The 27,665-nt window shown below is 40.0% G+C and overlaps 1 protein-coding gene and 1 non-coding gene across 3 annotated transcripts; both read right to left on the bottom strand.

The window, feature by feature from the left end:
* Positions 1-1,024: 1,024 nt before the first annotated feature.
* On the bottom strand, positions 1,025-25,534 carry RNF149 (ring finger protein 149). Of its 2 annotated transcripts, XM_027641591.1 has the most exons (9): positions 24,945-25,534; positions 17,246-17,496; positions 14,275-14,343; positions 11,339-11,421; positions 10,777-10,873; positions 10,245-10,274; positions 7,281-7,476; positions 4,843-6,915; positions 1,025-1,633 (listed from the first exon to the last, which is right to left on the bottom strand). In XM_027641591.1, the coding sequence occupies exons 1-8, from the start codon at positions 25,408-25,410 to the stop codon at positions 6,857-6,859; spliced, it is 1,251 nt and encodes a 416-aa protein (XP_027497392.1). In that variant the 5' UTR covers positions 25,411-25,534; the 3' UTR covers positions 1,025-1,633; positions 4,843-6,856. The 2 variants fall into 2 exon arrangements, with proteins under 2 accessions (XP_027497392.1, XP_027497397.1); XM_027641596.1 differs by lacking the exon at positions 10,245-10,274 and having other exon boundaries at positions 24,945-25,425.
* LOC113951855 lies at positions 4,418-4,533 on the bottom strand. Its single transcript, XR_003529297.1, has one exon. It is a non-coding gene; the product is annotated as a small nucleolar RNA SNORD89 (small nucleolar RNA).
* Positions 25,535-27,665: the final 2,131 nt, after the last annotated feature.

Raw genomic sequence — 27,665 nt, 5'->3', positions numbered from 1 at the left:
TGATTGATAAATGAAAGCTGTTTTAAATCTGCTTCTCAAATTTTTAGGAAGTACAAGATCAGTAATGCAAGGTTAAGACTGTCTTTTGGCTTCCTCTTTCCAACTGATTTAAATTGCAGAATTGCTTGGATTGAAAATCCCATCGATTACCCATCTCACACAGCATAATCTTTTGGTAAGAAGTCCTGTGAGAAGTGTTCTCTCCTCATTAGGGGTTAGACTTGTATAGCTTCCCAGAGTTAGGATGTATCAAGTCAACTAATGTAACACTTATTTTAAGGTCTGTCCAATTGTAGACATTCCTTCTAAAACCCAAGACATTTGCTATGAGATGTTTTTAGCAGCAACAGTTAACTGAGCTTGTGCTCTAATCTTGTATCTTAATGTTTTGAGGCCAAGGCTGGCCTGTGCGAGAAGTGGGTCAGACAAGCTGGCACAGCCAAGCCCCTCAGCCAAGCTGGTGGCAGCTCTGTGATAACCCAGCAGTGGTCTATACCTAATGGAGAGGATCCACATTGGAGCAATTGTTTAAGAAATGCAGCCCCTATGAGGGAGGTCATGATGGAGCAGGGGAAAAGGGTGACCAGGGGACAGCAGAGACCACACCCTTTCTTCCCCATCCCCCTGCCACCATGCACATGAAAGGGAGAAGAATGCGGAGGGAGTCAAGTTGAGCCTAGCAAGAAGGGTAGTTTTAGTTTTCTATTTTTCACTATCTTACTCTAATTTATTGCCATTTAAAAGGCAATCTTTGTCTACTCAAGTCTGTTTTGCCTGTGATGGTAACTTGTAACTTTCTTATCTTGACCCATGAGTTCTTCCATCTTACTTTCCCCCTCTTCAACAGGACAGCAGCCAGCCAAGGTTAGCCCACCCCCCCCAGGTATTGGTTACAGGGGTAAAGTGGCACAGGCTGAAGGGATGTCCCCCTTAGATACCTACCATGAAGTTAAGCTTGTTTTGTGCTGTGCTAGTGCTGAATCTCTTAGTGTATCAAAGAAAAACCCCTCAAGCTTCTCAGACATTGCTTTTTAAAAGGTCTGTATAATTTATTAAGGAATTTGAGCTTTTAGCCATTAAGTTACAACAACAATGCATAACTTGACATTCTTACAATTGTACATACACAATGGAAAAGACACAAGTGCTTAACCCAAACAATGCAACCGAGTCAGTACAAGGTTACAATAAAAGACAGTTGGTTGTGAATAGTTGTTGACAGACTAGCAAATTCAAATGATTCTCTGCAGGTATGTTTATAATAGAAGTGACTTCAAAGTTTTGGACCTAAGCTTCTGACTAACAAAATTATGAAAACTCAAATTATTTTCCTCTTCTGAATTAAGGATATGTTCATTTTAAAATGCAGTATCGTTACCATGTTTGAGACAGTGAAAAGTAGCTTCAGGTCCAATGGAAGTATAATGGACAGTCCCAGGCAATGCACTCTTCACACAAATACATGCAGTTATAGAGACATTCTACTTTTAAAACTTTCTCAAATCAAGTTTTGCAATACAGCAGGATAGCTGAGGAGAGAGATCAGGACCCATACTGAAAAAACCCAAAAGCCTTCAGCTTGATTTGTGCATGTTTAATCTACAATTCCAATTCCCAAATCTTCACATATCACCTGTGAGAGAAAAGAACACACCCAGTAAAGACCAGTCTCATATACGTGTTACAATTTTTTACAAGCATTCCCATTTAAAAAATTGGAGTTGCCATATTTGACTAATTTACTATGGCCCTCTTACAAAATTGCATCTCTTCAACTTAACCAAGAGGAGCGTTCTCTCCCCTCTTCCACCCCAACTCCTCCTCCCTTTAGCCCTGCTCTAAAACTCATATAAGTGCACAGTAAGGATATTCAGTTTTTTACAGCCTTGACAGATTTAATTTTCTGCCAGTTAAAGAGTATGTGATAAACTAATTCAGCTTAATCTAAATGTGAGACACAGCAAAGTTAAGAGCAGAAAAGGAAAACCAGAAAGGACCACTCTTATCTCTTCTTACAACAGCAAGCTACTAAATCGGTCCAAGCCTTTGTGTGAAGTCTCACCCAGCCTGGCGACTGAATGGAGACGTACACAACAGAACAGTCAAGCTGCCGGCACAATCTGGCACCCAGCAGTCAACACCAACAACTCCATTCCCTCCATGTTAACCTCAGGAGATACTTCCAGTTGACTCCTCTACTAGATTTCAGTTCCAGCTCTCTTTGTAAAGCTGCAGAGTCAGTACGCTCTTACTGATCTCAGTATTCTCATCCAGCACGGAAACACTACATTCAGTGCCAAGTGCTGTAAACCAAACCAATGAAAACTGTATATGATACCTCTCCCCTCAAAAAACCCCCAAACAAACAAAAACCCCCAGGCCTTACCCCCACAAAAACCCCAAACAAAACAAACTCCAAAGAGCTAATCCCCCCCTCCCTCCCCAAACCCAACCTATCACATTATCAATATTACTGGGTCATGGTGCTAAAGGCTCTGCTGAGCAACAGTTCCCAGCTCAACATGTGTGATACTGATGTGTAACAAAGGACATGGTTTTATTACATGTTGTGGCAACAACTAAAAAATGTTCCACAAATTCAGAATGCAGTCTTTAACCTAGTGGTGTGTACTTCAAAGTACAGTTGGTGTTGCTAAGAGTACTTGAATGTCTACACTTGTCTAGACAGAAGTCTGCTTTTATGAGACAGCTAAATTATCAGTCCAACCTACTGTGTTCTATCTGTTGTCACTGGAATGTGAAACCAACACCTTTCACTTCTCATTGACCTCATGAAAACCTGCAAGTGCCACTGCCTCTGTCTCATCCACAGGGCTTAGGACGTGGGGAACCAGCACTGCACACTTGCTGGACTCCTCTCTGCACAACTACAACTGGCTGGTCTTAGAGAAAGCTTAGAAGATAGGCAAAAAACCTGAATGACCATTCCCAAACCAGTAAGTAATTAAAAAAAACAGCTTGCACATTTGACAAGTTGTTGCAATGGCATTTCTCAGTGCCAGTTACACCCTGCACAGGACTGGAATTCCCAAAGTGTAACAGCTCAGCTTTGGCAGGAATAGACTGGTGCCCAATTTATTAAATCAGCATGGATTAAAAGCATTCTCACTGTAGTTAAATTATCCTACAACTCCTCTGGCATACCTCCAGAATCTAGCCCTATTTACTGGCAACAGGTTACTGGACTACATTCAGATCCAAGGTGGGGTTGAGGGGCAGAGAAAAGGAGCTACTGATATCCTATCAAACTTCTCCAGTACCTGCAAAGCATCTCCTCTAAGCATTGCTTAGAGCCAAAGAAGAATCCACTTGAGGGGTCATTAGTAAAACAAAATCCAAATTTTCTAGTTAAATTGGTACTGTAAGCAATACAAATCGCTATTAACACACTTTTAGATCTGATATGTCTACGGTTCATTTTTGCTTGCTGAAAGCCAGTTTAAATGGTTGTTTACTATATTTTTTTTGTCATTTGTAGACTATAAATAATAAACTAAAATTTCTGAACAAAGAGGGGCCTCTAGTTTTGCTTTAAGACACCAGCTTATTTTGACACATTCATAGCTCCTTAAAAAAAAAACAAACAAAAAACAACAACAAAACCAATCACTTAACTTCACAAATTTTCTCTCTAACAGAGACACCAGAACTAACAAAGCCATATCAATTAACACAACACTAATAAAACTTATCCCACAACAAATAGCATCACGTAGTCCTGCTAGGGGTTTTTCCCAAGTGATTTATTCAGCATTGCCATTGAGGGGCTTCAGACCTCATATGGGTACTGGGCTTTAGCTTTTTGTATAATCATACCACATGAATACCTCTAGTAAGAAATCCTCTGCCTGATTACAGCAAAGTCTGACAAAGGGACAGATGTCTCCAAGACAAGCTCCTGCATGTTTTATGAAAAATGTGCAGCTAGGAAGAGAAAGAGATCAGGGCACAGGGAGGCAGCAGGAACCACAACACACACACAGCTCCCACACTACGCAGGACACAGCCTAAGCCAAAGAGGCAGAATATAGATTCCCCGAATGGTAGGGAAGGGAGTCAGAAAGCACCTGGCCTACAAAAAGCATTCATGGGGGGATGAAAAAAAGACTCTAGTTCTGACCTGCATATAAGCTTTTGGTAGGTAAAGTGCTAAAAACTAGAAACACCAATTTGATCCAACACAGTGGAGGTCCAGATAGCAGTCTGTGAACCTGTACTTACCTACAGCTGCCTACACCTGTTTACTTTAAATGTTTCAGATGAGCTGTAACAGCAGCTCACATGGTTCATGCTTCTAATCCTATCTTGCTACTGTTTTAAACTCCCTAGATTGTCTCTTTCCTGCCCTGTACTTTTTATTCTACCTCTCTTTTTGCTAATGGATGTCAGCTTTTTGACTGAGGTCAGACTAATGATTCGCTTCAGGTGATTTTTGTCATCGTGCTTCCAAGGAGAGCAAACTGCTTGCTGGAGGCACTGCAATTCGGCCTTTTACTGTCATCATTCCTCAGCAGCACTGCTGGCCTTACAAGATCTAACTGTATCAAAGATCAACTATGCACAAACCAATTTGATAGAAACAACTGTAACTACTCTCCTGAAAGGCTGAAGTGAAACAGGTGCAGTTCGGCATCAGAAACAGACCCCAGGACTCTTCGTACTTGGGTATTTTTCTAAATCAGCACACTTCAGATTTTATAAGCACTCTTTTCAGTTTGCAGGTCCTTTAGCTTTTCTCCCAGCTTTTTATCAGATCTCAGATTTGATTCTTAAGAAAAGTTTTTGGTTTTATAGGTATTACATAAAGGCTCAAGTACTTACCACATTTCTTCTCTCCAGAATGAATACTGTGCAGTAGTTATCAGCAAGACACAATCCACAGACTGACAACACTTCTCTTGATAACTTCTCTTTTGGTTCCTCCTTGAGCTAGAGTTTAAACCCTCTCAACATACACTACATCAATGTTCAGTTTTGTGTTAAAGAAGAGGGAGAAGACTTAAGTTTTTAAAAGTGAAGAGACAGTTAAAAAGGCAGTTCTGGAAATGTTGATAAAATTCTTTTGGAGACATAAACGTCCTTATACATTGCTTGGTTTAGTTATGGGCTGGTTTTTTATTTGTTCAGTTTTGGAGATGGTGGGTAAGTCATATTCCATTCTCATGTGCTTCTCATAAGATAAAGGCATCACAAAAACTTGCACCTGCTGGTGACATCAGAACTACACCTGACAGTTTTCCAGTAAACCTAAGAGTTACACTCCTACAAGGAAGAGGCAAATTTTTTTTTAAGTCGGCATTAAGAGGAATTTTTTGAAGGAAATTTAGGGTGAAATATCTGCTCTGCAAAGTAGAAGTTCAGATTATATTTCCCCATCTGAAGCCTCTGTCATTTCTGGAACATTCATTCTAAAATTAAAAAAAGTTATTGCTTCTACTGAAGCTCAATATAAGTTAGAAAAAGAATTGCATATTTTCTTAAAAACATTCCAAATATACATTTTAAAAACAAAATGCACTCTAAAACAAATGTCTGGTGAAAGACACTGTTTTAAGCAACCTGTAGCAAGAGCTTTACAAAAGAAAATTGAGGAATGTAGCATATTATAACATGACAATGCTAAAATCCTGAACAACTCACTTAACACTCTTAAGTAGTGTTTTAAATATACATATTTCTTTACAAAACAGTTTAGCAATTCCTTATACCACTTACAGTATATAAATATTTGGATAAGAGGTCATAATGGGAGATGCCAGGGTTTATATTTACTCTCAGATGCTTCAGATTTCTTAAGTGTTTTACTATAAGGCACAATACTGCTAATCTAACAGAAAGGAATAAAAGCTAATGGCAAACCCAGTCAAAACTCCTAATGTGGAATATCCAAGAGAAGAATTCCAGCATCTCTATTCAAAGGAAAAGAAAAAACAAAACCAAACCAAACTTTGTATTTCTTAAGAAACAGTTTCAATTTGTACATAAAGTGGATCAGGATGGGAACAGGAGCAAGAAGGAATTAAGTAAATTCTTATAAATAGACTAATAAATATATCTTAGCCATAATTAGCCCTTTACCTCTGTTCTACTGAGTTTAAGACTGAAAGAGGTAACCAATGTGCATATACCTAAATAAGTCTACATGCTCAGCACGTGAAGACCACCTAGCACAACTTATTACTGCCAAATTCAGTATAAAAAGCTTGCGAGATGGAGAAAGTCTCCTTTTCTTAGCATCCACTCCAAGTAGAACACATTACAAGATCAAATTAGTATTTGTTACATGTAACAAAAGTTGCAACTAGCAATTTTTCCATCACAAAAAAAAGAATACACAACATATCCATGAAGTTATTTGATTCCTTCAAGGTTAGATCGTGTTTTTTTCTAAGAATATCCATCTCCAATTACAACAGATCATAACTTTCAGAACATTTTAACAGTTGTAGTCTTGTAAGTGTTCTCCATGTGTACATACTGAATGTATATAGTGCATCCAATATACTTCACTGTTACACATTGTACATTGTTTTCACTGCCTACTCTTCATCTTTGTTACAGCCCTCTGGAACACAATGACATTGCAACAATGCTTACAGAAAAAGGGTTATTGCATCTTTTTTTTAGGATGAGACATCCAGAGGAGATTTTATAAAATCCTCCTGTGTACAAAATTCTTAGTTATTAGCCCTTTTGGAACACCAGCTAGAAAAGTCTGAAAGGTAAAATAATTTACATTGTTATTTTTTCTGTTCACTAGACAAGAGTCCATACTAATTAAATAAAAAATAATAGTTCTTCAACAGTCTATTCAAGATATCTTCCATGACGCAGTTCAGTGGGAATTTCCATTAGATAGATGTTCTCCATGCCGGTTACTACTGACATCCACATCTAAAAATTAGGAATTAAAAGGAAAATTCTTTGTTGATTTACCATTTTAATATGCTTTATCTTTTACCTTAATGCAGACTCTGGCAACAAATTTCATATTCATATACACCTAAAGTTCTCAACATTCTCTGGGTAAGTAATCCTCCTATGACACTGTTTACATCTTTTTTTTGCCCCCCCTCATGTCCAGTTTTCTCCACCTTGATCAAATTCTATGAAAATCTACCTGCTTGTATTTTTTGAACACCAGTAGTAACTGACACCACTCAGTCTGGTCTGCACCATAATACTAACACCAGTTAGAGAAGAGCTTCTTCTAATGCAATGTATGGTGTTAAGGACTGTCCAACAATAAACTGACTTACCAAGCAATGCTGTGGTTTCACCCGCATCCTCTTTTAAACTGGTACACTGCAATACAGATTCATTTGTGGAGGAAGCTGACAATTCGCTGACCTCATTTCTATCATCATCTTGCAAAGCAATACTCAGACTTCCAACTGAAACACTGCCACTTATGGATTCAGGTATTGGAACTTCAAGTACATCTTCAGGGTCCCCCTTCAAAATTAAACATATTTAACTAACACTTTAGTCTCCTATCAGGCATCAACATTCGTCCATGTTACCACTTTGTAATCTCACATTATTGGAAAAAAAGATCATTTTCTTAGCTATTATCTGTGCACTCCTGGAAACAGTGTTGAACATTGTCCACTTGCAATGTTATTGTCTGAACATAAAGAAATAAAGCCAACCAAAAGAAAAGCCATTTTTCAAAGCCACCTCAAAGCCAAGAGCAGCAACAGGAGTCCACCCAGTCAGCCTTTTGGATGGAATATTTCAACACTGTAGCAACAGTATTGCTGCAGTCTAGTTAGGAGCAGGCTCCACTGAGGAAACTTATTGATCCTTTGAATTTGCAGAAACCTCTCTTTTTCATGACAGTAGTTGGGCAAGTTAAGACTTTTTTTTACTGGGGTGAGCAAACATTTGACATCAGAACAAACTTCTCTCTTCGTCTACCTCCAGCCTAACTTTAAGTCCGTTCCAAAAATGCAAATATGCTGGCTTGTCACTTTGCAGGAACAAAACATCTACAGCACAGGCAAAGGGATTTATTTTGCCTACTGTATAGCATGGCTATTTCTGATCCATTCTGAAACTTAACTCAAAGTCCTACATGTACATTTCTGTTCCTAAAATTAAGCAGACTACCTTCATTGCCATAGCTATAGTGATATTATTTATACATAAGCAAGTATATTGCAGTATAAGTAGCTATTCTGTGAGTCTCCTAACAAGTATTTTTCCCTTCCTCAAACAACTAGCAAGGGCCCATCTTAAGATTTAAGAAATTCTAGTCTGATTCTTTATCATCAAATCATTACATTTTAAAATATACCGAATTGTAATAAGCTACAGAACTGCTACAATTGAACATAAGACACATATGATGCTAATCTTTACGTATGTGGGTAGGGTACATTAATGATTTTCCAAAAATTAGATAGTTAAATAAGCTGAAACTACAAAATTCAGCAATGCTCTACAAAATCATTCAGACATGCTGAACTGCAGTTCTTTCTCTCTTAAAAAATAGTATAATGAAGAACTAGACCACTTAAGTCCATCCTTTAAAAAAGCCAGGTAATAGGACTTAGTACCTTCTTTCTACTTTGAGCCTTTAAAATTTTTGAAGTATCTCAAGTACTTGTCTATAGAACTGAACTGATCCTTGAACCTCTTTGCAGAAGGTTTAACATATTTCTATAATAAGGCTGCACATTCTTCTCTGCAGGTATGTCACTCAGCGAGTGCACTGCTGAGAGAAGCTGCTTTGCTTTCTGCACTTTTTTTCTTCACACCAGTAAAAAAATTCAAGTAATTACTCTACAGACTAGATTGGGCAACCTGGATCAGGCTGAAAACTAAGATAGTTGTGGTGGGGGAAAAACGATTTCCCCCTGGAGTTATAAAATGGTAACCCCCAAGGGGGTGGTGACCCTTGGGGTTGACCCAATCAGCGCTCCTGCAAAATATAAACATATGACAAGCAGACCAGAAAAGAAGGTGATGTGGCTGTTGTTGTTGGAGAGGTGGCCATGTTCTGAGGCCACGAGGAGAGAGGGGCCTGGAGCCCCACTGGGTGCTGGACCCCCCCCAGCCCCCAGCTGGGGGGCTACAGGGACTTGGAACAGTGTTAGACTGGGCTAAGTATCTGTAGCTAAGAGCTGGGGGATGTTTCTCCACTGTAAGCAGCAGCAGAAGCAGCTACAGAAACCATGACAGGAGGCTACGGCTGAAAGCCAAGAGATAAGAACTGAAGAAGCAGCAAAGCTGGCATTGCAGCCAAGGAAGAGAGATACAGAGAAATGTCTGATGGAGACAGAGCAGGACTAAGCTCTACAGAGAGAGAGAGTCTGGGTAAGAACTGAAACAAACTCCCCAAACTCCTTGGAGACCTCTCCTAGAGAGGAGGGGTGGTGGACTCCCACATGAGAGGAGTCCTAAAATGCAGCACCAGAGAGACAGAGAAGAGCTAAGAAGCTCAGGCATCCTGGAAAGCTGGACTGGGACTGCCAGCAGAAAAAAAATCCTGAATGATTTCCCACATTATTACTGTCAGTAAGACTTGAATGATTGATGACTAAGCAGGATATATTTGCTCTATTTCATTAGAAAAATGAACTGGGCTTCTGTAATTAATATAATCCCATTCCATCTGCTTTCCAAAAGTCATTTTGGCCAACAAGCAGAGGAGGTCTTACTCCTCCTGGTTGGGCTTGGTATCAGTATCCACTGCAACAGCATGAATTCAGCAAATATAACTATTCTGAAGGTTTAAGTATTTTGGTTTTCAGCCTGTATTCAAAAGGGTAAGTCCTTCTGCATATAACACAAGATACATCACCTCCAAGCATTGAAAGTGAGAAAAAACAAGCTGCTAACATAACAATATTAAAGTAACAATTGCTCTTTCACATGACAAACATATTGCAACTCTTAGGTAAAGCCTGACTTAATACACTGAAGCACCAAAATCTGGTATATACATATTACATAGCAAGAGTATTGCCACCTTTGACAAAACAAAACAGTAATTCACAAAGCTCTTCCACAGATCTGCTAAGTCTCTGCAATGAAATAAGAGAAAAGGTAGTCAAAATGCAGACCTAGTCTATGAAAGGAAAGTCCCTGAAACCAAAGAACACCCCTATTTTTTAAAAGATCTCTGTAGATCAGTAGGAGATGAGAGAGGTACATTCATGTCTATGGCATTTTAGTGGAACTCAAGACTATTTATCAACAGTGACCAAGTAACCTACCGCATGTGTCTTCATCTCTCTTTTCTGGTGCTGTCAGAAAGAAATGAGAGCACATCATTTTCTCTACTTAACCAATTTCTGGTGAATGACTCTAGGAAGGTTTTAAGTACCAGCTCATTTACAGGGATGAAACACAGTTTGTGAAAGTACACAAACACTATGTAGAAAAACTGGTTCTTTTTCCTTTGAATCGTAGTTCTCAACAACATCAAATATATGCTCTAGATTTACTGAATTCAGTTATATATTTGTAGCTTGGACAAACTATCTCACCTCTGATTCAATTTCCTTACTATCACCAGCTGGAGACAGAAAAAATTGGTTATCACAGATTCATAAGATGCTCGATACACTATTTAAGCTCTTACTCATAAAATTCCCTTATTTTTCTGTTTCTCAGTTAGTCTTGCATCTTTGCTTAGCTTCTTGAGTCTTGTCAAGTTACAGCTGTTCTCATTCTGAACAGTTACATGAAGTCTTGCCTCCTACAGTGTACTTCTACCTTGAAGATTAAAGTAAGTGTGCAACATACCCAGTATCCCAAAGCTTTGATAACGTCTAGTTTACACATTGGACAAGTTCGGTGGTCCAAAAGCCAAGGATCAATGCACGTTCTATGGAAGATGTGCCTAAAGAAAAGAAATGCCCTTTAGAACTTATCATGAAAGCCACACACTACTCCTTCACACAGTGTGCAAGTTAACAACACATTAGACATAAACTCTTCCTTGGTAACACTGACAATTAGATGTTGCTCAATTTACTAGAAAAAACAGTTCTAGAAGCCTTGTCTTTCATGTCTTCTGATGTAAGAGATGTTACTAACCACAAAGACACCCCAGAGTTACCAGTTCAACAGTGTACCATTCTAATTTAAGCAAGCTCTATTTCACTCCTGCAGTCCTCCCAATTGCTCCCTTGCACCTGCATAGGTGTGAAGCACTATGTGGTCTCGCAGTGCCCTTCAACATCTAACAGGCCAACAAATGGCAGCTTCAGCTGTGCCCCAGAGGTTAAGAAGAGTTTACAGAAAACTCACTCTTATTTCTTCAGAAAAACATGTTAAAGAGTAAAGAAGAATTACAGCAACTTACTTGCATGGCAGAATTCGGACAGTGTCTTTCAGTTTGTAGTTCTCGATGCACACAGCACAGTTTTCCACATCAACATCTAAACCCTAAATGTGATAACATGTTTAAGTGTATTACGTCTATATTCCATTACAGAACAAGCTTTGTGTAATAGCTTCACAGAGTGCAAAATGTATTAAATGGCATAGCAAATAAAAATATCTCCCTCACTTAATTCAAGATTCTATCCAGAGGTGATTTGATCAAGTGTTACCAAATGCTAAAAGCAGCCAAACCTGGATTTTCTACTTTAAATAGCTATACATGGTATCTTAGGTAATATGTTACATCTCAAACATTGGTTTTGATCATGGGAGCTTAGGAACATTTCAGTTTAAAGTAACTATCCAATGAAATAATTTTAAAAGAGGTCAGCACAGATCAAAGTACACAATCTAATTCTGAACTAGCAGTCCCAAAGATTTTCAAGTGCTTGAGCAGGAAGAGATTCTCAGGGTAGAATACTGCAAACATCTTGTCCACTTTTTTCTACCACATCCTAACAGATATTCCTTCATAGCTTTATAGTAAAGTATGCAACTTGGGATGGTTTAAAAACTTTCTCCAAGCTCACACTAGGTAGAACATCAAATGCAGTGTTTCCCCACCTCTATTTCTTTCTAAAGGTTAGTATCTTTCCTAACAGGTCTTACTGTCTTTTTGATGCCATGCTTATAGTTGCAGTGCAAATATGATGGGTATCTCCAAATGCAAGAAAAATAATCCAACATTAATTGGGTTGTATAAAACCTAAGTATTAGAATAACAGACAGTGGACAAACTTCTTTACTTTTATCCCCAGAAAATAAGTATTTTTGGTGTACCACTTACTGAAGCACAATTTCATTACCACAGACACTCGAATTAGTTCTGCAAGTAAACTTTCAAGTTCAAGGCAACTATTTCCTTCCTTTGCATGCTATCAATTTACATAATTAATGCCTTAAATTCCTAAGTAAATCACATTAAGACTGTTTTTTTTACATAAGCAAAGTTAAGACAAGTACTTATTGTGTAACAAGTTATTTTTCATTCAGTACAAGAGGCAAAATCCAAGCACACCATATGTAGCACATACTCAAATGAGTGTCCATTTTACAATAATCCCATAAGCTTCTCAGCAAAAATCTACATGATAGTAAAAACACTTTTAATATATTGACCTATTTTTAGTTAAATACCTCAACCTCAAAAAAAGGGATAACGAAAGACTGTACTGTGTCACAACAAAAGAAACAGACTCTTTTTAAATGGCTGAAAATACATGAAGAAAAAAATGTACATTTACAGAGTAGATAGGACTATATTTCCAGACAAATTTACATTAGTTCATGAAAATACCTCTACATCAGTAATTTAAATAAATTTGCTGATAGCAGGCTGATTCAAATCAAATTAGAAGTGATTTACTAAGCAGAAAGACTATTTTAATAGAGAGATTTTAACTTCATCTTCTACTGCGCTTATCTAACATGGCATTCATAGGTACAACCAGCATACTTTATAACAACTTAAACTCCTTCATTTTATTTCATCAAGGGTCTATCTATGGGAAGGAACTCCCTGGTACACTGCAAGAATCACGATACAAATTATTTTTAGAGGTTTACTGAACATATTTAAAAGCTGTTAACATACTGCATGTGATTTTCACCATGGGTTTCATCCTGACCCTTTTACATCCCTTTTTTCCTATGCTGATGTTATGCTTTGATACTGCTTTACACATGTTTTGGTTCAATTCCTTCTTTCTTGATCTTGTATGAACAGAAGTATGAATATCTCTCTGTTCACAGCTTGAAATATATGCTAAATTCCATCAAAAAGGAATCTAAATGAAAGTAAGAAACACTCATAAAACACTACTTAAACATGTTGAATGCATAAAAGGAAAAAGGCAAGGAAGTTCAAAGACAGCTTTGGGTTTAAGTTTCAAAACCGATTTACTAAATGAAGGATATTCTGTGTAGCACAAGATCTTAGCTGAACAGCTTCTGTTGAAACACAGTTTTTAAAGTTTTTACACATCAATGTCCTTTCTCACTTCGATTTTATTACAGGTTTAAAAACAACCTAATCCTCGTTTTTCATCTCTAAGCAAAAGTAGAAAGTAATCAAATAATAAATACTTTCATTTAAGTAAAAAGTAATCAAATAAGACAAGGGTTGAGGGGGAAAAGTGTCTATGTAGTAGCAGAAATCTAGTCAGAAGCTAATTTTGCATCTAGCATCAGTGCTGCCTGAAACTCCAACTAAAATATTTTCCTTCAAAACCTTGTTTTTTTCTACACTGCTTATTCTAATACAGCTCAGTTTAGGCTGTATGCTGTCGAAGCCAACTTTCTGAAAGCTGCTTTACTTTTTAGAACAGATTTCATAACATAAGAAAGGTACTTCAAAAAATTTACATTTCAAGGTAAGTCTACACAGCTCCTTAATGTATTGTATGTCAAAAGATAAATCAAGTGTTTTATTTTTCAAATATATTTATATTTTAAGGCCTTCTGATCAATAAAAAGATGAACCTTCTTTTAAGAAAACTGAACATTACATCACTGTAAGAACTGTGCAATCAGTAGATCCCAGGAAGTATTTTGCAATCCACTTGTTGATGTTTTCAAGTGCTGAAAACATAACAATGTTTTCCCATCTTTATAGTACCAGCCTTGTATACATTCTGTATAATCAGATATTATTTGCAACAAAACAGCCTTACATTTCATAAGTAGTTCAAATTTGACTCTTCAGTTTTAAATTCTGCCTTTTAAACAAAGGCCCTAAAATAAGCCTAAAACTGTACGTCACACTGCAATTACATTGTGAGAGGTTAAGTTTAAATGCTATGAAGACTTTACAACCATTTTTAAAACTTATAGCAATAACCAGAGACACTGAATTACCTTTTCTCCACGTTTCACAGTATGCAGCTGAAGCTGGCTGATCGCTCTCTTGGTTTCTTTCCTATGTCCCTTGAAAGAAGATTTTAAGTATTAGTACAGACATTAGTTTCAGGATATTATATTTCAAAGTTTTTAAATACTTTTCATGCAGATTACTAAGTCTTCTGAATGCATCTAAAAAAAAATAATCTCTGGCTAATTAATTTGTTTACAAATTATTTCCAGCCAGCAGATGTTCAAGAACTGCAGGTTTTGCACTCCTGGGGCCCAGCAGCACATGTTATCTGTACAATGACCCCGAGCAGTACCAAAGTGAGCAGACCACACCGACACATCCAGCCTTGCATCCTCACTGCTGGCATTAATGGTCTTTCTGCACCTGAAAACTGAAACCTGCGTAGGCTTTAGACGCAATCAGAGCTGAAACAGCACCCGTATAACCAGACCTTCCAGTTAGTCAAGCCCATGAGCAAGCAGACCTTACGTTTTGCACCAGCCTGAGAGCAGGTGGAATCCTGCCAGGCAGCCTACAGCTGGCCACCAGGTCAAAAGGCTGCTTGTAGCTATTAATACTTCCCCTCAGTTAAACACTGTCTCCTACGTTAGACAAAGCTCTGCACTGAAAGGACACATTATGCGAAGGAGATGACAAGAAAGGCTTTACAGACATGATGCACCATACTGGACTTCTGTACAGTAACTCCTAATTATGCTTAGAGGGGAAGCAAGAAAAGAAAGCAGTACTGTATTCCAAGACAAAGTGCCAGCTACTGCAAGAAACTGAGAAACTCAACACTCCCAATTAACAGATGCTGACTTGTCTAGCAGCAACACTCACTAAAGAAATACCATAAAGGAATAAAAAAAACCCTATAATGGCAGCTTTTCTCTGTAATAATTACAATTATGTATATAATTTTACAAATGTATAGTGTTGAAAATTGTGATTTTTAAATTTTTATGGTGTTAAAAATAATTAGTCTGAAAGTTCTCCCAGAAATGGACAGACAACCAGCAGCAGAAGCCTATTCCACCTTCTGTAGCACCGCAGGGTTTTCTGCACATTCCTGTTTCATATTCAGTAGCAAGGAGGTCTTCCAAAGTTTTACTGCTGAACTGGTGTTAGAATAAACCTGAAGATAACCATCTTCACCTTCACTTAGCAGCTACACAGCACCTTGCTTTAAAGCATAACATATTTAACTCCTGAATTTTAATTGTCTTGGAGTCCATAAGCCAACAAAAATAAGATTTGGGTTAGAAAAGTGGCTTTTTGTCTCAAAAATTCTTTTGAGACCATATATCTTGACAAATATCTTCACAACATTTTCCGACCTTGCATTAGTTTTGTTTTCAATGGTCATTTAGAAGAGAGAGAATTGAGAAAATGGTATAACCTTTTAATGCTAGACAGTTTCATTTAATTAAGAAGTATTTGGATGACAAGCCCAATGACATAATCTATTAAGACTCTGTGGTACATATTTCTGAGAAACATCACATTCACACTAAAGAAACCCAAAACACCTTAAAACTAGAGCATGTTATATGATATGATGCTTAATAAAGCATGTGAACTTTCCTTAGTGTGAACTACCCAAAAGGCAACAGGAAGAAGCAACTTTCTTCAACAAACAACTGTTGCAACACAGAAACATATCCTTTTTTCTACAACATTTCTTAAACATTTTGTTTTCTTGGAAGTATTCTCATAATATAAGTTCTAAGACTTAAAGCTTAGCAAAAAAGACTCTACAGAACCAACATTTCAGGGAGACCACAAGTTCAATCAATACAGAAGTCCTGTGTGTTATCCTCAGTTATTAAAAAGAGAAATTAAATATCTTCCTAGAAGAGTCCTGTAAGTCCTATACAGAGCTCAGACTCCTGAAAGTAAACAAAAATCCATTCCCTCCTCCCCCAAAATCTACATCTTCAAACAGAAGGAAGGGGAAGTCCACATACAAAGCAGTGACTGAAACAACGTTCTTTCCTGGACTGAGGATAAAACAAGAACCATTTGCAAATATAAATAAATGCAACTTTATTTTTCACTATTAGTAGAAAACTATGGTAGAGCTACTGATGACCACAGTAAGAACCTAACCTATTTACAGGAGTTGAAAAGCAGAGGGAAGTGCCATTCTAAGATATTTTCAAAACTCAGCTGGACTTAGGTCCTCAGTAATTCCATGGAAGTTGCTCTCTTGGTCACAGGAGTCCAGAGGTCCCTTCCAACCTAAATTGTTCTGTGATGTAGCACTTCCTTCAGGGAAAAAAAGTAAAGCTGACTTTTTTTTATTCTATCAAAGTACAGGAATATGAAAAGAGCACATGTGGAGCAAAGTTATTCTTTCTTAACCTTCCCAGAACTCTCAGTGCTCTCAACATTTCAGGCAGCCCAAGAGAGGTGAATCTCACCACACATACACCTTCTAGTCTGCTGCAATTCAGTAACTCTACAGTGGAGTGGTGGAATTACAAGTATCAAAAGCAGTTTTCATAAAGCTTTAGAACCAAAAATTCTACCTTGAACAACTTATGGGTTTTATTAAGGAAAGAAAAAAAACTTACCGTGGTGTCTTTCTGTTAAAAAAAGTCTGGTATGGGAAGTTAATACTTTCAGAATGAAAATTACTGAAGAATGAAAATAACTTTTAATGCCAAAAGGAAGGAAGTTCAGTTAGGTGACAAATCACACAAGAAGCTGCCCTTACTCTGTTGTTGACAAGTGGCTAAATGTATTTCTCACTACTTCATACGAGTATCTAGTAATTATAACTAGTCAAACTTGTGATGCCAATCAGCATACTGCTTATTAGCCTCACTAACTACTACTGAGCAGCTTTCACAGTTAGCAAAATAGGAAGGCACAGATCTTCAAGAATGCATCAATAAACAATCAAAGTTAGGCAACTGATTTGACAAAAGGAGGAGGTAAATACTCTTATGCATCATCAGATCCATTTACCTGGTTTCCAAACTGTGATCCTGTATACAGGAAACGTTGTATATAGTAAAATATGAGCCAAGCAAGCGATATAATCATCATGGTGATGAAGGCGATGGCTACGAACACAACTGATTGACCACTAATATATTCCTGCACATGTCGTGTGCCAACAACAATGGTCATTCTTACTGGAATCCCTCTTCGTACTGGCTCCAATATCTCTATGCCTTTTGGATAGCCAACCATTATCACCACTGTATTTCCTGTTCCTGTTGGAGGGGGAAAATAAAGAAAAAAAGTCAGTCATCACAGTAAAAACGTAGACATTCTTGCTTGATGGTAATTTGGCCTCTTCAGTTTAAGATCAGGAAACAAAGTTACAGGAAAACCTTCAATGCTTTTTTTCCCAGGCATAGCAGACTTGATAGAAAGTTTACTAGTAAAGAATCCCTTATTTACTTTCAGAAACTCTCAAACATGACATAAACTACAACAGATGCATCTCTACTGTTCAAGGCCCTATATAGTCATCATTCCACACACTGAGGTGACATGTGGATGCCATGCAAAAAAGCTAGACAAGTTATACACATCTCATCTTGAAGCTGCTTAAGTTCTAACTTGCAACTCAGGAACAGCTGCTTTTTTATTTGTCGGCATGGGAATTTTAGCTGCAGATGGAGACAGTATGTGAATATCACAAAAAGAGACACATTCAATTTAGTTTGAATCTGAATCCGTAGTACAATGACACTGGATATGTAAACAAAAAAGAAAAGATGATTCAGATATTTAATAATAAATTACATTAAACATTGAAATACTTAAAAATTCTTTAATACTAAATATTCAAAATGTAATGAGACTTCACAACAAGGACTTGTCAAGAAATACTCAGGGACTCTTTTGGGAGCATTGGACCAAAGGATTCTTCTTATACAGTAGAACTCTAAAGCACTCAATCTGTATGAAAAAAAACCCTAATTTCAAAAAACCCCAAAACTTTTCGGCATCATGTTGCCACCAAACCCAGTAAGGATACTGTCAAGACCAACTAGCCAAAACTAAAGACCCTCTGTGACTAGAGTTTTACTCTATTTTTTCTGGAAGCATCTCCAGTATTGTCTCAGAAACATCTAACCTAAGTATTAAAAAAAATTACAAACAAATGTACCTGTTAAAAATGTCACATTTTCACTGGTCTATGCTATTTTTATTTGAATAGCTCTTACTTTGTAGGTACCAACACTGCTACAACCCTTGGTAAGTCACGGCTTTATAGTTTACTTTGCTCTCCTACCTCTGAGAAAAAGTGAAACTAACCTTAATTCAGAGAGAAAGGAAGAAAAAGAGAGGGATTTTCCTAGCTGAAAAACTACAGCTGTAATGTCACAGTTACCTTTTTAGATTCACAAGATTACCTACCTGCAACAAGACCTTCCACTGAAGGCTTAAAGCCTTTTTCCCCTCCCAGTTGTGCTAGATTCCCTACTGAGAAGCTATGTCAAAAGAAAGTGTTTCCTAATTTATAACATTACATCAAATGGGGACTTTCAAAATCTAAAGCTGCATTCTGGACTCACCTACCTCTCTGCCTACTAAGAGAAAGAGTTATTTGCCTAAACTATTTACCCCAAATCCCTTTAGTTGAGACAGCTGTGGCTGTGACACCTTGTCAACCTGGCCACTCTGCTAACAAGCCAAGGGGAATTTGCAGAAGTTTCACTCCTGTATGTAGCAACTCCTCCCTCCATAAGGTGCAGACGGCTGGCTTTGGATGAAACACTAAAGATGAGTAACCCTCCTATCTCAATGCCAGTTACCCTTTCTCAGCTTCACCTTGTGCACCTCTGATTCAACCTCTGATCACCTACTATAAGAATTGTTATACCCCTGTCTGCCAGATCCAGACCCAGCAAAAGAGCAGATTTTCTGAAGAGAGTTATGTTTCTGGAAGTTGTGAGGATGGTGCAGAGATACACATAAAAAAAGGAAATATGCTAATGGAGAAAGGCCCAACTTGTGCCTCCCCTCAGGCACCCCACTCTGCCGACCAGAGCTCCTGCTGCCTTGCCTGGTGGGTGTGCTTGGAGACACAAAGCAGCAAAGCTGAAGACAAACAGGACAGGCTCCACTAATGAGTTCTGCTCACCAACAACATGCCAATCCAGGTTATCACCTGTTATCACAAGTATTGGTTAATCAATATTGTTCTCCTCTCTGAACCAGCATGAAAGCATTACCAGAGAGAATCATGAATTTCAGAGAAGACTGTGTGAAGCACTCTTTGCTCTCTGACCCTGCACAGGGAGTTAACAAGAAAAGAACACATAAAAGTAAGAATTTATTTCACATTGCTGAGAACTGCTATCCCCATACCTAAATCAAGAGATTAGGTCCAATGTCCTTACTCAACTGTAAGAGTTACAAGTAATGGCAGGGGTGCCTAAGGATGGCCAGGGAAGGGTACAGATATGTTGGAAAGAGTCATATGGTTTCATTCAAGCTTGGAGAAGAAAAGGAAGTTTCAAGATTAGAGACAGCCTGGATTTTTCAATCAATAAGCATTTCCACCTCAGTCCTGAAATCTTGAGTCACTTTAATCTTGCTATCTAATCCTCCATGCGATTTCTAACAAAGAAGTATTCTAAACCCCCACAACAATAAGTAATGCCTTTCTCTGTTTTGCCACTAGCATGCCCAACTATCAGGCAGTTTTTTCCTTGAAATCAGGCTACTTTTACATAATGGCTGCTAGATACTGTGGCACCTTCCACTTTTAGAATTAACACAAGCATGCCATAGATTTTTAAATAAATGTCCATTAAAAGCATTTTAACAGTTTTAAAGACTTGGTGATGAACCTACCATTAAAAATACATGCAACTGAACACAGTGGCCTTGAAGGTCATGAGACAGAAAGGGGGAAAGAAAAAAATAATTGCAATAAACGATTACAAAAGGAACAAGAGGAGTCTCAGAGAAGAAGTTGCCCTGAGCAGCATGTAAGACTAAGGGCTTTAACTCATTCCTTACTAATTTTAGCCTTCTGTTCTGAAACACGTTATTCAAAGACTGAAATTATGTTGAATCATTCCATCATCTTCTTCAACCACAACACAACTCAGAGATCTCAATTCACATTTATAAAGAAAACTCCAAGTGTCACATATATGTATCTACTGAAAGTAAGTTTTGTTGGCTTTGCCTTTCTATGACTTTCTAATTTTACAATAAATAATCTATGTTTTTACTCTGCCAGAGTAAACTTGTTTTCTCGTCTAGGTTTGATTGATGCTTCAGTGAAACTGGGCAGATTTAAAATTTGGTCTGTGCTTTTTAACATTATCATGGCTGGCAGATCCTTAGGATACTTGCAAAAAAAGGGCAAATCTGGAACTCTGAAGATGAAGGCATGTTTCCTGCCAGTGCACAAAGGTCAGTTTTACTGCTAGTATTGCTAGTCTTTTCTTGGAAGAGGAAACCAGCACTCACCTGATGAGGAAAACGCAGGACAGATACAGATTCCAGGCATCCCAAATTACAACATTTATTCCCACTGACGCACTTACAGACAAAAAAGATTATTTTCTGTCATCTGGAAACCGACGGCAGAAACACTCTAGTTTTTGTCCTCCCGAGAAACATCAGAAAGCTCCCAGAGTCTGGCCATGTTAGTAAAAATGTTTAAAGTCAGTCCACTGATTTATTTAAGCGTAAGCATCCTACTAATACTGCCACAATTAACACCGAATGTTCTCTTGAGCTCCTGGTCCAAACAAATGGCTGTTACCAGCACACTAACAATCTAATGACAACCATCTACCCCAACCTCATCTCATCAAATCCCTGGTGCTTGTTGTGTTTTCACCTGATGCAAGAAGCAGGATGCATAACCACTGGTACACATACTTTTTTCAGCATGAGTTTCCAACACATATGCACTTTTAAGTATAACACAGATTATACACAACATTTTGAAGTTACTCCTGCTTCTTCAGAACAAGATTAGCAGCTCAACATCATACAGTCACTAAGTTAAGCAAGCCACTAATTCCAGTTCTGTCCTTTCAGTATTTACAGTACCAGAAGCTTTCAGCAGAAAACAGCAGTAATACAGAAATCATGCACCACCTGAGAATCCTGAGTGGTGCTGCAAGCAATGTAGCAAACAGTTGAACTACACGCCAAAGTAACCCTAACTGCTGCTTTGGAGATGGCAAGATCTTATAGAATTATGAATACAAAGTAATTTGCATCTGTTTTGTTCAATATACATCCATAAAAAAAACCATGACAGTGAAGGAAAGAACTAGTTGGATGTATTTTGGCAAATCAAAGACCCTTTTCTTTATGTAGCTAGAGTCATAATCTCAAATTAAGTCTCAAGCTTCCCTTAAATCCACAGCCCATGAACCAAAGCCCTACCTCAGACTATGAAAGACCTATCTCAAACTATGAAAGCCAGTCCCTCCCACTCCTGTGTGTCAAGCACAATCACATTTTAATTCCACCAGTCTTCAAGGTAACTTATGTTCTAATTAGAATCAACAAATCCTAGTTTGAAGGGGGATTCAGAGATGGTTGGATGCATGAACTACAATAGAAAAAAATACAGAACCAGAAGACCCTGTTTTCTTTCCACTGCAATACACCTCTGCCTTCCCCTAATTTCTCAACCAGAACTGAGCCTCTGACTCTCCTTCGTCTGGTCTCCACAATACCTCACACCTTGCCTCTCCAGACTCTTCTCCAGCCTGCTCCCAGCTAATATTTACATGCAATACTTGTTTTGGTTTTGGAAATTAATTCGAAGCTTTCGTTTAAAGTTTGCCACCATCACAAAAATGAACAGATTTAAGATTGCCTGCAAAGTCTGTAAAACTGAAGTTTGAATTTCTGTTATTGAGATACAATAAGTGAAAAACACCTTGAGTCATTTGGGTAAAATGAGTGTTTTCCATTAGAAAAAATGTCCTCAGCCACACATGAAGTTGTGTCACTATTACTTTGCTAGGGGAGGGAAGTCATTCAGCATTTTGAACAATGTAATTCAGACAGAGAGCAAAGGCCTGAAACACATGAGACACACCAGTTAAGTCACAATTGAAGAATCTTCTTTTAGAAGAAGAGACAGGATTGCAAGGCTACATATTTAAATTCTTGACTCTCTTGTTTCAAAACTGTAATTAAGAGCCCTACTCACTGCACTCATGAAGCTTACAAGGTATCCAAGAAAAATACAGACTATTTAGAATATTTGCCCTTTATCAAATGCTTTGACATCAGCTACAACAAATGATTTCTTCACCTACTCAAGAACTTCTCTTTCTATTCAAGCTGAAAGGTGTCAAAACCCACCAAAAATCCTACAACAACAATAGCACACATGCATCACACACATCCCAGAAAATTCAAAGGCCAGGCTTTTCAGAAGGAGAATGAAAAGATGACACTGGAATCAGAAAAGCCACCGGTTTATCACTTTCACATAATTTAGGCTGCACCTCTACCAGCCATAAGCACTGTTCCATCTCACACCATTTTCAGCGCCACTAATTGCAAACTCATTAAGTGGATTTTACTCATGCATATAACTCCACTCCTTAGTTACTGCACTGTAGATTTCCCAGAGTATATATCCTCAGCACTTTCCCAGAAGCAAAGTTTGCTTCCTCATGTGTCAATTCACAAATCCCTTCACAGGAATGGAAAACCTAAATCGTGTAAAATACAGCTTTACCTTCCACGTTCTTCCCTGCCATTCTTCCACACACTCTTTTTCTCTCACTTCAAAAAGCCTAATATTTAAAATACCAGCAGTTCTTCCATATATTCCCAAAGTACACTAAAAATATTTGAACATTTACACGTCTGAAAGTTTCAACCATGAAACAAACATCTATGACTGCATCAGAGCTTGTATATATTGGGATATATTATTATATTCCCATTCAAACCATTCTAAAGTCCAACCTGCACTTGTGAAATCAGTATAAGCACAAGTACACTATTGTATATATGCACTATACTAAATCACACTCTTTATATAGGCAGAACTTTTATCAGCAACATTCTGCCATCTTAAGACAAAAAGCCCCAAACAGCAGTCAGAGAGCACTTCTCTTTATGCCACTGACAGATAACAGGTCCAACCCTGAGCAGTAAGCTCAAGAAGGTCTTCTGTAGCCAGAGACAATAGTAGAAAAGAGAAAATTAAAAAAAAATAAAATAAAATAAGCAAGATGAGAAAAGGAGGAAAAGATTCAACAAGAGAGCAAACAGTATGAGAGAATTCCATGCTACAATGGGCAATGCAGAAGAATGAGGAAAAAACATTTGTACTGATTGGCCAATACAGAGCGACAGCAAGAAAAAGAAGCTGGTAAAGAGGAAAGAATTATTACAAAACAACGTATCTTAATTGCCACATGGGATCAAAATCATAGGTCTGTTGTACCTGCATCTCATCTCCACTTTCACAGTAGATTAAGAACATGAGATGGGCCAAGCTGATCCCAAGCAACCAGCAGGGTAAGAGTAACAGTAATCATGCTTCCAACCCCCAAATTGGTGCCCCTTGGTATTCCAAGGAGGGACTTGTTTTCCAAACGATAAATGACATGTGTGATAGAGAACAGCTCCCTAACTTAGTTTTTCAGCTCACTACACTAGGAAAATATGTTTGTTTCCTTTAGAAAGGCATTATGGTTCTATTTCAACCAGGTCCCTGGTCTTTCCCTTCCTCATGACCGAGGATGAGGATGAGACCGTGAGCATTAACAAACTCATTGTACCAAAAAGCCGTGTGAAGCACACATCTGCAGAATTTTTTACTTAGTTTGCTTTGTCTTTGCATCCTCCTTTGAAGACCTCCCAGTTTCTCAAAAATCTACAAAAGCAAACATGGATTTTATTACTGAATTTCGAGGCTCTTTTCCCCCTTTGATTTAAGCATTTGATGTCGTCATGACCATAAAAATTCAGCAAGGTTTTAGTGTCATAGCCCAAGCCGGGACTGCGGCGACAGAACACGTGGATTCCTATCTCGGCAAAAATCACAGAACCCAGGCTACATAGCAGCAGCACGCTCAAACAAGCCAAGTCAACATCCTTCTTCAGGATTCAGTTTTCCTACTCCATTCGCAAGCGTTTAAGGATTACCTGATGCTTACACCCCTCTCCCACCCTTCACAGACCTGCGCAGGAAGGACGACGAAGCTATTACAACAAAGCCTGTACCAAAAGCTATCTCTAAATAGCTACGGCTATGCCTTCGAAGACACCTGAAGGCATCTTCGGGATACCTCGTGTGTTTCCACACGCTCTGCAGAAAGCGGCCTACCTGCGACCGCTGCAGCCACTCTGCCAGAGGGTGCCAGGCAAAAAGGTATCCCTAAAGAAAACCCAAGGCTCCCACCGCAGTCTGTCACACGCTGCCCACCCCGAAGGCTCCGCCGCATCTCCCCCTCGACACCTGGGCCGTAACTTGGGAGACAGAACACGGTCCCGGCATTTTCCCGAGCGTGGCTTACAGAAAGATAAAACAAAACCCCTGCTCTCTGTACCATTTTTACAGGGATTTCTGCCTTCCCGCATCCCCATCCCTCACCGCGCAGAGCCGCAACACCGACGCGGGTCGGCGTCAGACAAAGCCATCCTCCCAGAAACATCCCCCCCGAACCCTCGGCGAGCGCCCGGCGCCCTCCCCGCTCACCCAGGTGGGACATGGACACGGTGCTGTTGCCGAAACGGGCCTCGTTGTAGATGACCACGGCGGCCGCCCGCTTCCGCGCCGCGTTGGTGACCTTGTCCTTGAAGGTGCAGCCGCCGCGGGCCACCAGGGCGATCCAGGGCTGCGGGTCGACCTCGGGGGGCCCGCGGCCGCCGGGCGGCAGCGGCACGTCGTAGTCGGTGTCGGCGGCGCAGCCCTCCATGTGACGGGGCGAGGCGCCGCGGGGGATGCCCACCAGGCCCTGGGCGCTCTCCTTGGGCGAGCTGTCCCCGTAGCGGCCGCTCTCCGTGTTGCCGCGCACGGTGCGGTTGCTGAGCGGCTCCACGTAGGCCGTGCTCACCCACGCCGTGTACCACTCCAGCGCCCGGGCGCCCGCGCACGGCGGCGGCGGCGCCCCCAGCGCCACCAGCGCCGCCGCCACCAGCGCCAGCCGGGCGCGCCGCACCATGGCCCGGCCGCCCCCGCCACGGACACGAGGAGTGCGAGGAGGTCGCTCCGCCGCCGCCGCCGCGCTCTGCCCCGCGGCCGCCCCGCACCGCGCAGGTACCAGCAGTGCCGCCCCAGGCGGAGCCCGCCCGCCACCGCGGCTGATGGCGAGCAGGGGGCCGGGCCGCCCCGCCCCGCGGCATGACGGGAGAGCAGGGGGGGGCCGGGCCGGGCGGGCGAGCGCGGCGCGGGGATTGAGGCGGTCGGGGCGTTGCGGCACCCAGAGAGTCGATTAGCTTGGAAAAGGCCTTCGAGATCATCGACTCCAATCTATGACCGAACCACCCTGTCAAACAGACCCTGGCACTAAGTGCCACGTCCATTCTTTCCCTAAACAACTCCAGGGACGGTGATTCCACCGCTTCCCTGCCTAGCCCATTCTGATGCTTAATCACGCTTTCTGTGAAGCAATTACGCCTATCCTCCTATTGTCCAACCTAAACGTCGCCTGGCACAGCTTGAGGCCATGTTCCTCTTGTCCTGTCACTGGTTGCCTCGTAGAAGAGGCTGACCCCCACCTGGCTCTAGAGATAAGCGATAAGGGCTCTCCTGAGCCTCCTTTTCTCCAGGCTAAACAACCACAGCTCCCTCAGCCACTCCTCATAAGACTTGTGTTCCAAACCCTTTACCAGCTCCATGACCCTTCTTTGGACACTCTCCAGCCACCTTCGATGTCCCTCCTGAATTGAGGAGCCCAGAACTGGACACAGAACTTGAGACCCAGTCTCATCAGTGCCGAGTACAGGGGTAGAATCACTTCTGGTCCTGCTGGCCACACTGGTCCTGATACAAGAAGATGCCATTGCTCCCGGTCAGACGGGGGCTGGTCTGGGGGCGCAGCTCGGACCCCTGCGCGAAACCGGTGCCTGAAGCGCCTCCTGCACAGAGAGTGTCCGCTGCAGCCAACTTGGGGCTGCTTGGCCTTGGACCCTGGGATGGGCGTCAGTCCTGACTCCCGTCTATCAGCCTGAGCAGTGACATATGTGTGAAGTTAAATGAGTCACCACCGAAGACTCCAGGGCACACCTCGCCCTCATTCGAGGGTGAAGTATGACCTCCTGAGGAGTGGAAGGAGGCTGAAGCGCCAGAAGCAAGGACAGACAGGAAGAAGGAGTGGTCAGAAGTCAGGAACAGAGCGGTGCAGAGCCATGCAGGGGAAAGGGGTCGGAGATATGCACATTCAGATATAAATGGTACTTGTGCTGTTGTGCTGAGGGGAGCTCACTTCAGAAGGAAGAAAATGGTCAAAGAGTCAGTACTATGTCTGGAGGAGAATGTATTTAAATAAGAAATGAAGGTACTGAAAAAACATGATCATTCTATGGATTCATTTTCCATTAGAAGTATTCGACATATATCTCTTCTTAAATAAATACATTTAAAGTCTTACCTATTCTTTCACAGAAGACATCTGCACCTTTTTCCAGCTTCTGAAATAAATTGCTTGTTTTCATGAGCCTTTTTTAAATAGTCTCATATACGCGTTTTCCTTCAGAAGTCAACAATTGTGTGATTCTACACTGTTACCTATGCTGTCAAACAACATTGTCAAACTTTGTCGATGTCCTTCCTAATCATGATTATATGTTGGGGCTGCTGATGCAGATAGGGTCCAGTAGAGCCTGGAATAGTTTGTGCAAAAGATATTGTCAGCAAAAGCCATGAGCTCAGTGAACTGCCCTATTCTGTGTCAACATCAAGACCAATATGTTCCCATTTCTGTTCCAGACTAAGTGTTTAAACAAACAAACAAATACCTTCAAACTCAATGTATTCCTTAAAGCAACTCTTTAGCGTTCTGCCAAAATAACACTTGGCAATGTTAGGACTCTCTCCAAAGGCACTTGAGCATTGTGAAAAAAAGTTTAAAGTGACAAAATCAAGACAACAGACAAGACTGAGTAGACAGAGTAATGTGGAAGGAGCTGTGGAGAAGTTGGAAGTTGAAAGAACAACATAGTAAAACTAGAGTTAATGAAAAAAATAGGGAAAAGAGGATAAGGAAACTGAGGAGCATGTTAGATGGGAGAGGGTGTGTGGAGGTGGTAGCAGAGAAGAGTCAAGTAACAGGTGAGCTGCACTTAAGTATTACAAGTAACAGGCAATTCAGAAGAAGCACAAATTCAGTGTTTGGCAAAAAAAAAAAAAACCAGATAAAAAAAAAGTAACAGTACTTCAGTGATTCCAAAAATGTTCAAATTAGATTTTTTTTGTAAG

The sequence above is a fragment of the Corapipo altera genome, unplaced genomic scaffold, assembly GCF_003945725.1.
Source record: "Corapipo altera isolate COAL_440 unplaced genomic scaffold, ASM394572v1 0, whole genome shotgun sequence".
Classification (NCBI taxonomy): Eukaryota; Metazoa; Chordata; class Aves; order Passeriformes; family Pipridae; genus Corapipo; species Corapipo altera.
Note: the sequence above shows the minus strand (reverse complement) of the source record. Positions and strands in the feature narration are given on the sequence as shown.

Coding starts and splice junctions, on each gene's coding strand:
- RNF149 (XM_027641591.1), bottom strand. CDS start 25,410: ATGGTGCGGCGCGCCCGGCTGGCGCTGGTGGCGGCGGCGCTGGTGGCG. Junction 17,497..24,944: donor CGTGTCCATGTCCCACCTGG/GTGAGCGGGGAG, acceptor CCCCTCCAACAG/GAACAGGAAATACAGTGGTG. Junction 10,275..10,776: donor TCAAAGCTTTGGGATACTGG/GTATGTTGCACA, acceptor TCTTTCTGACAG/CACCAGAAAAGAGAGATGAA.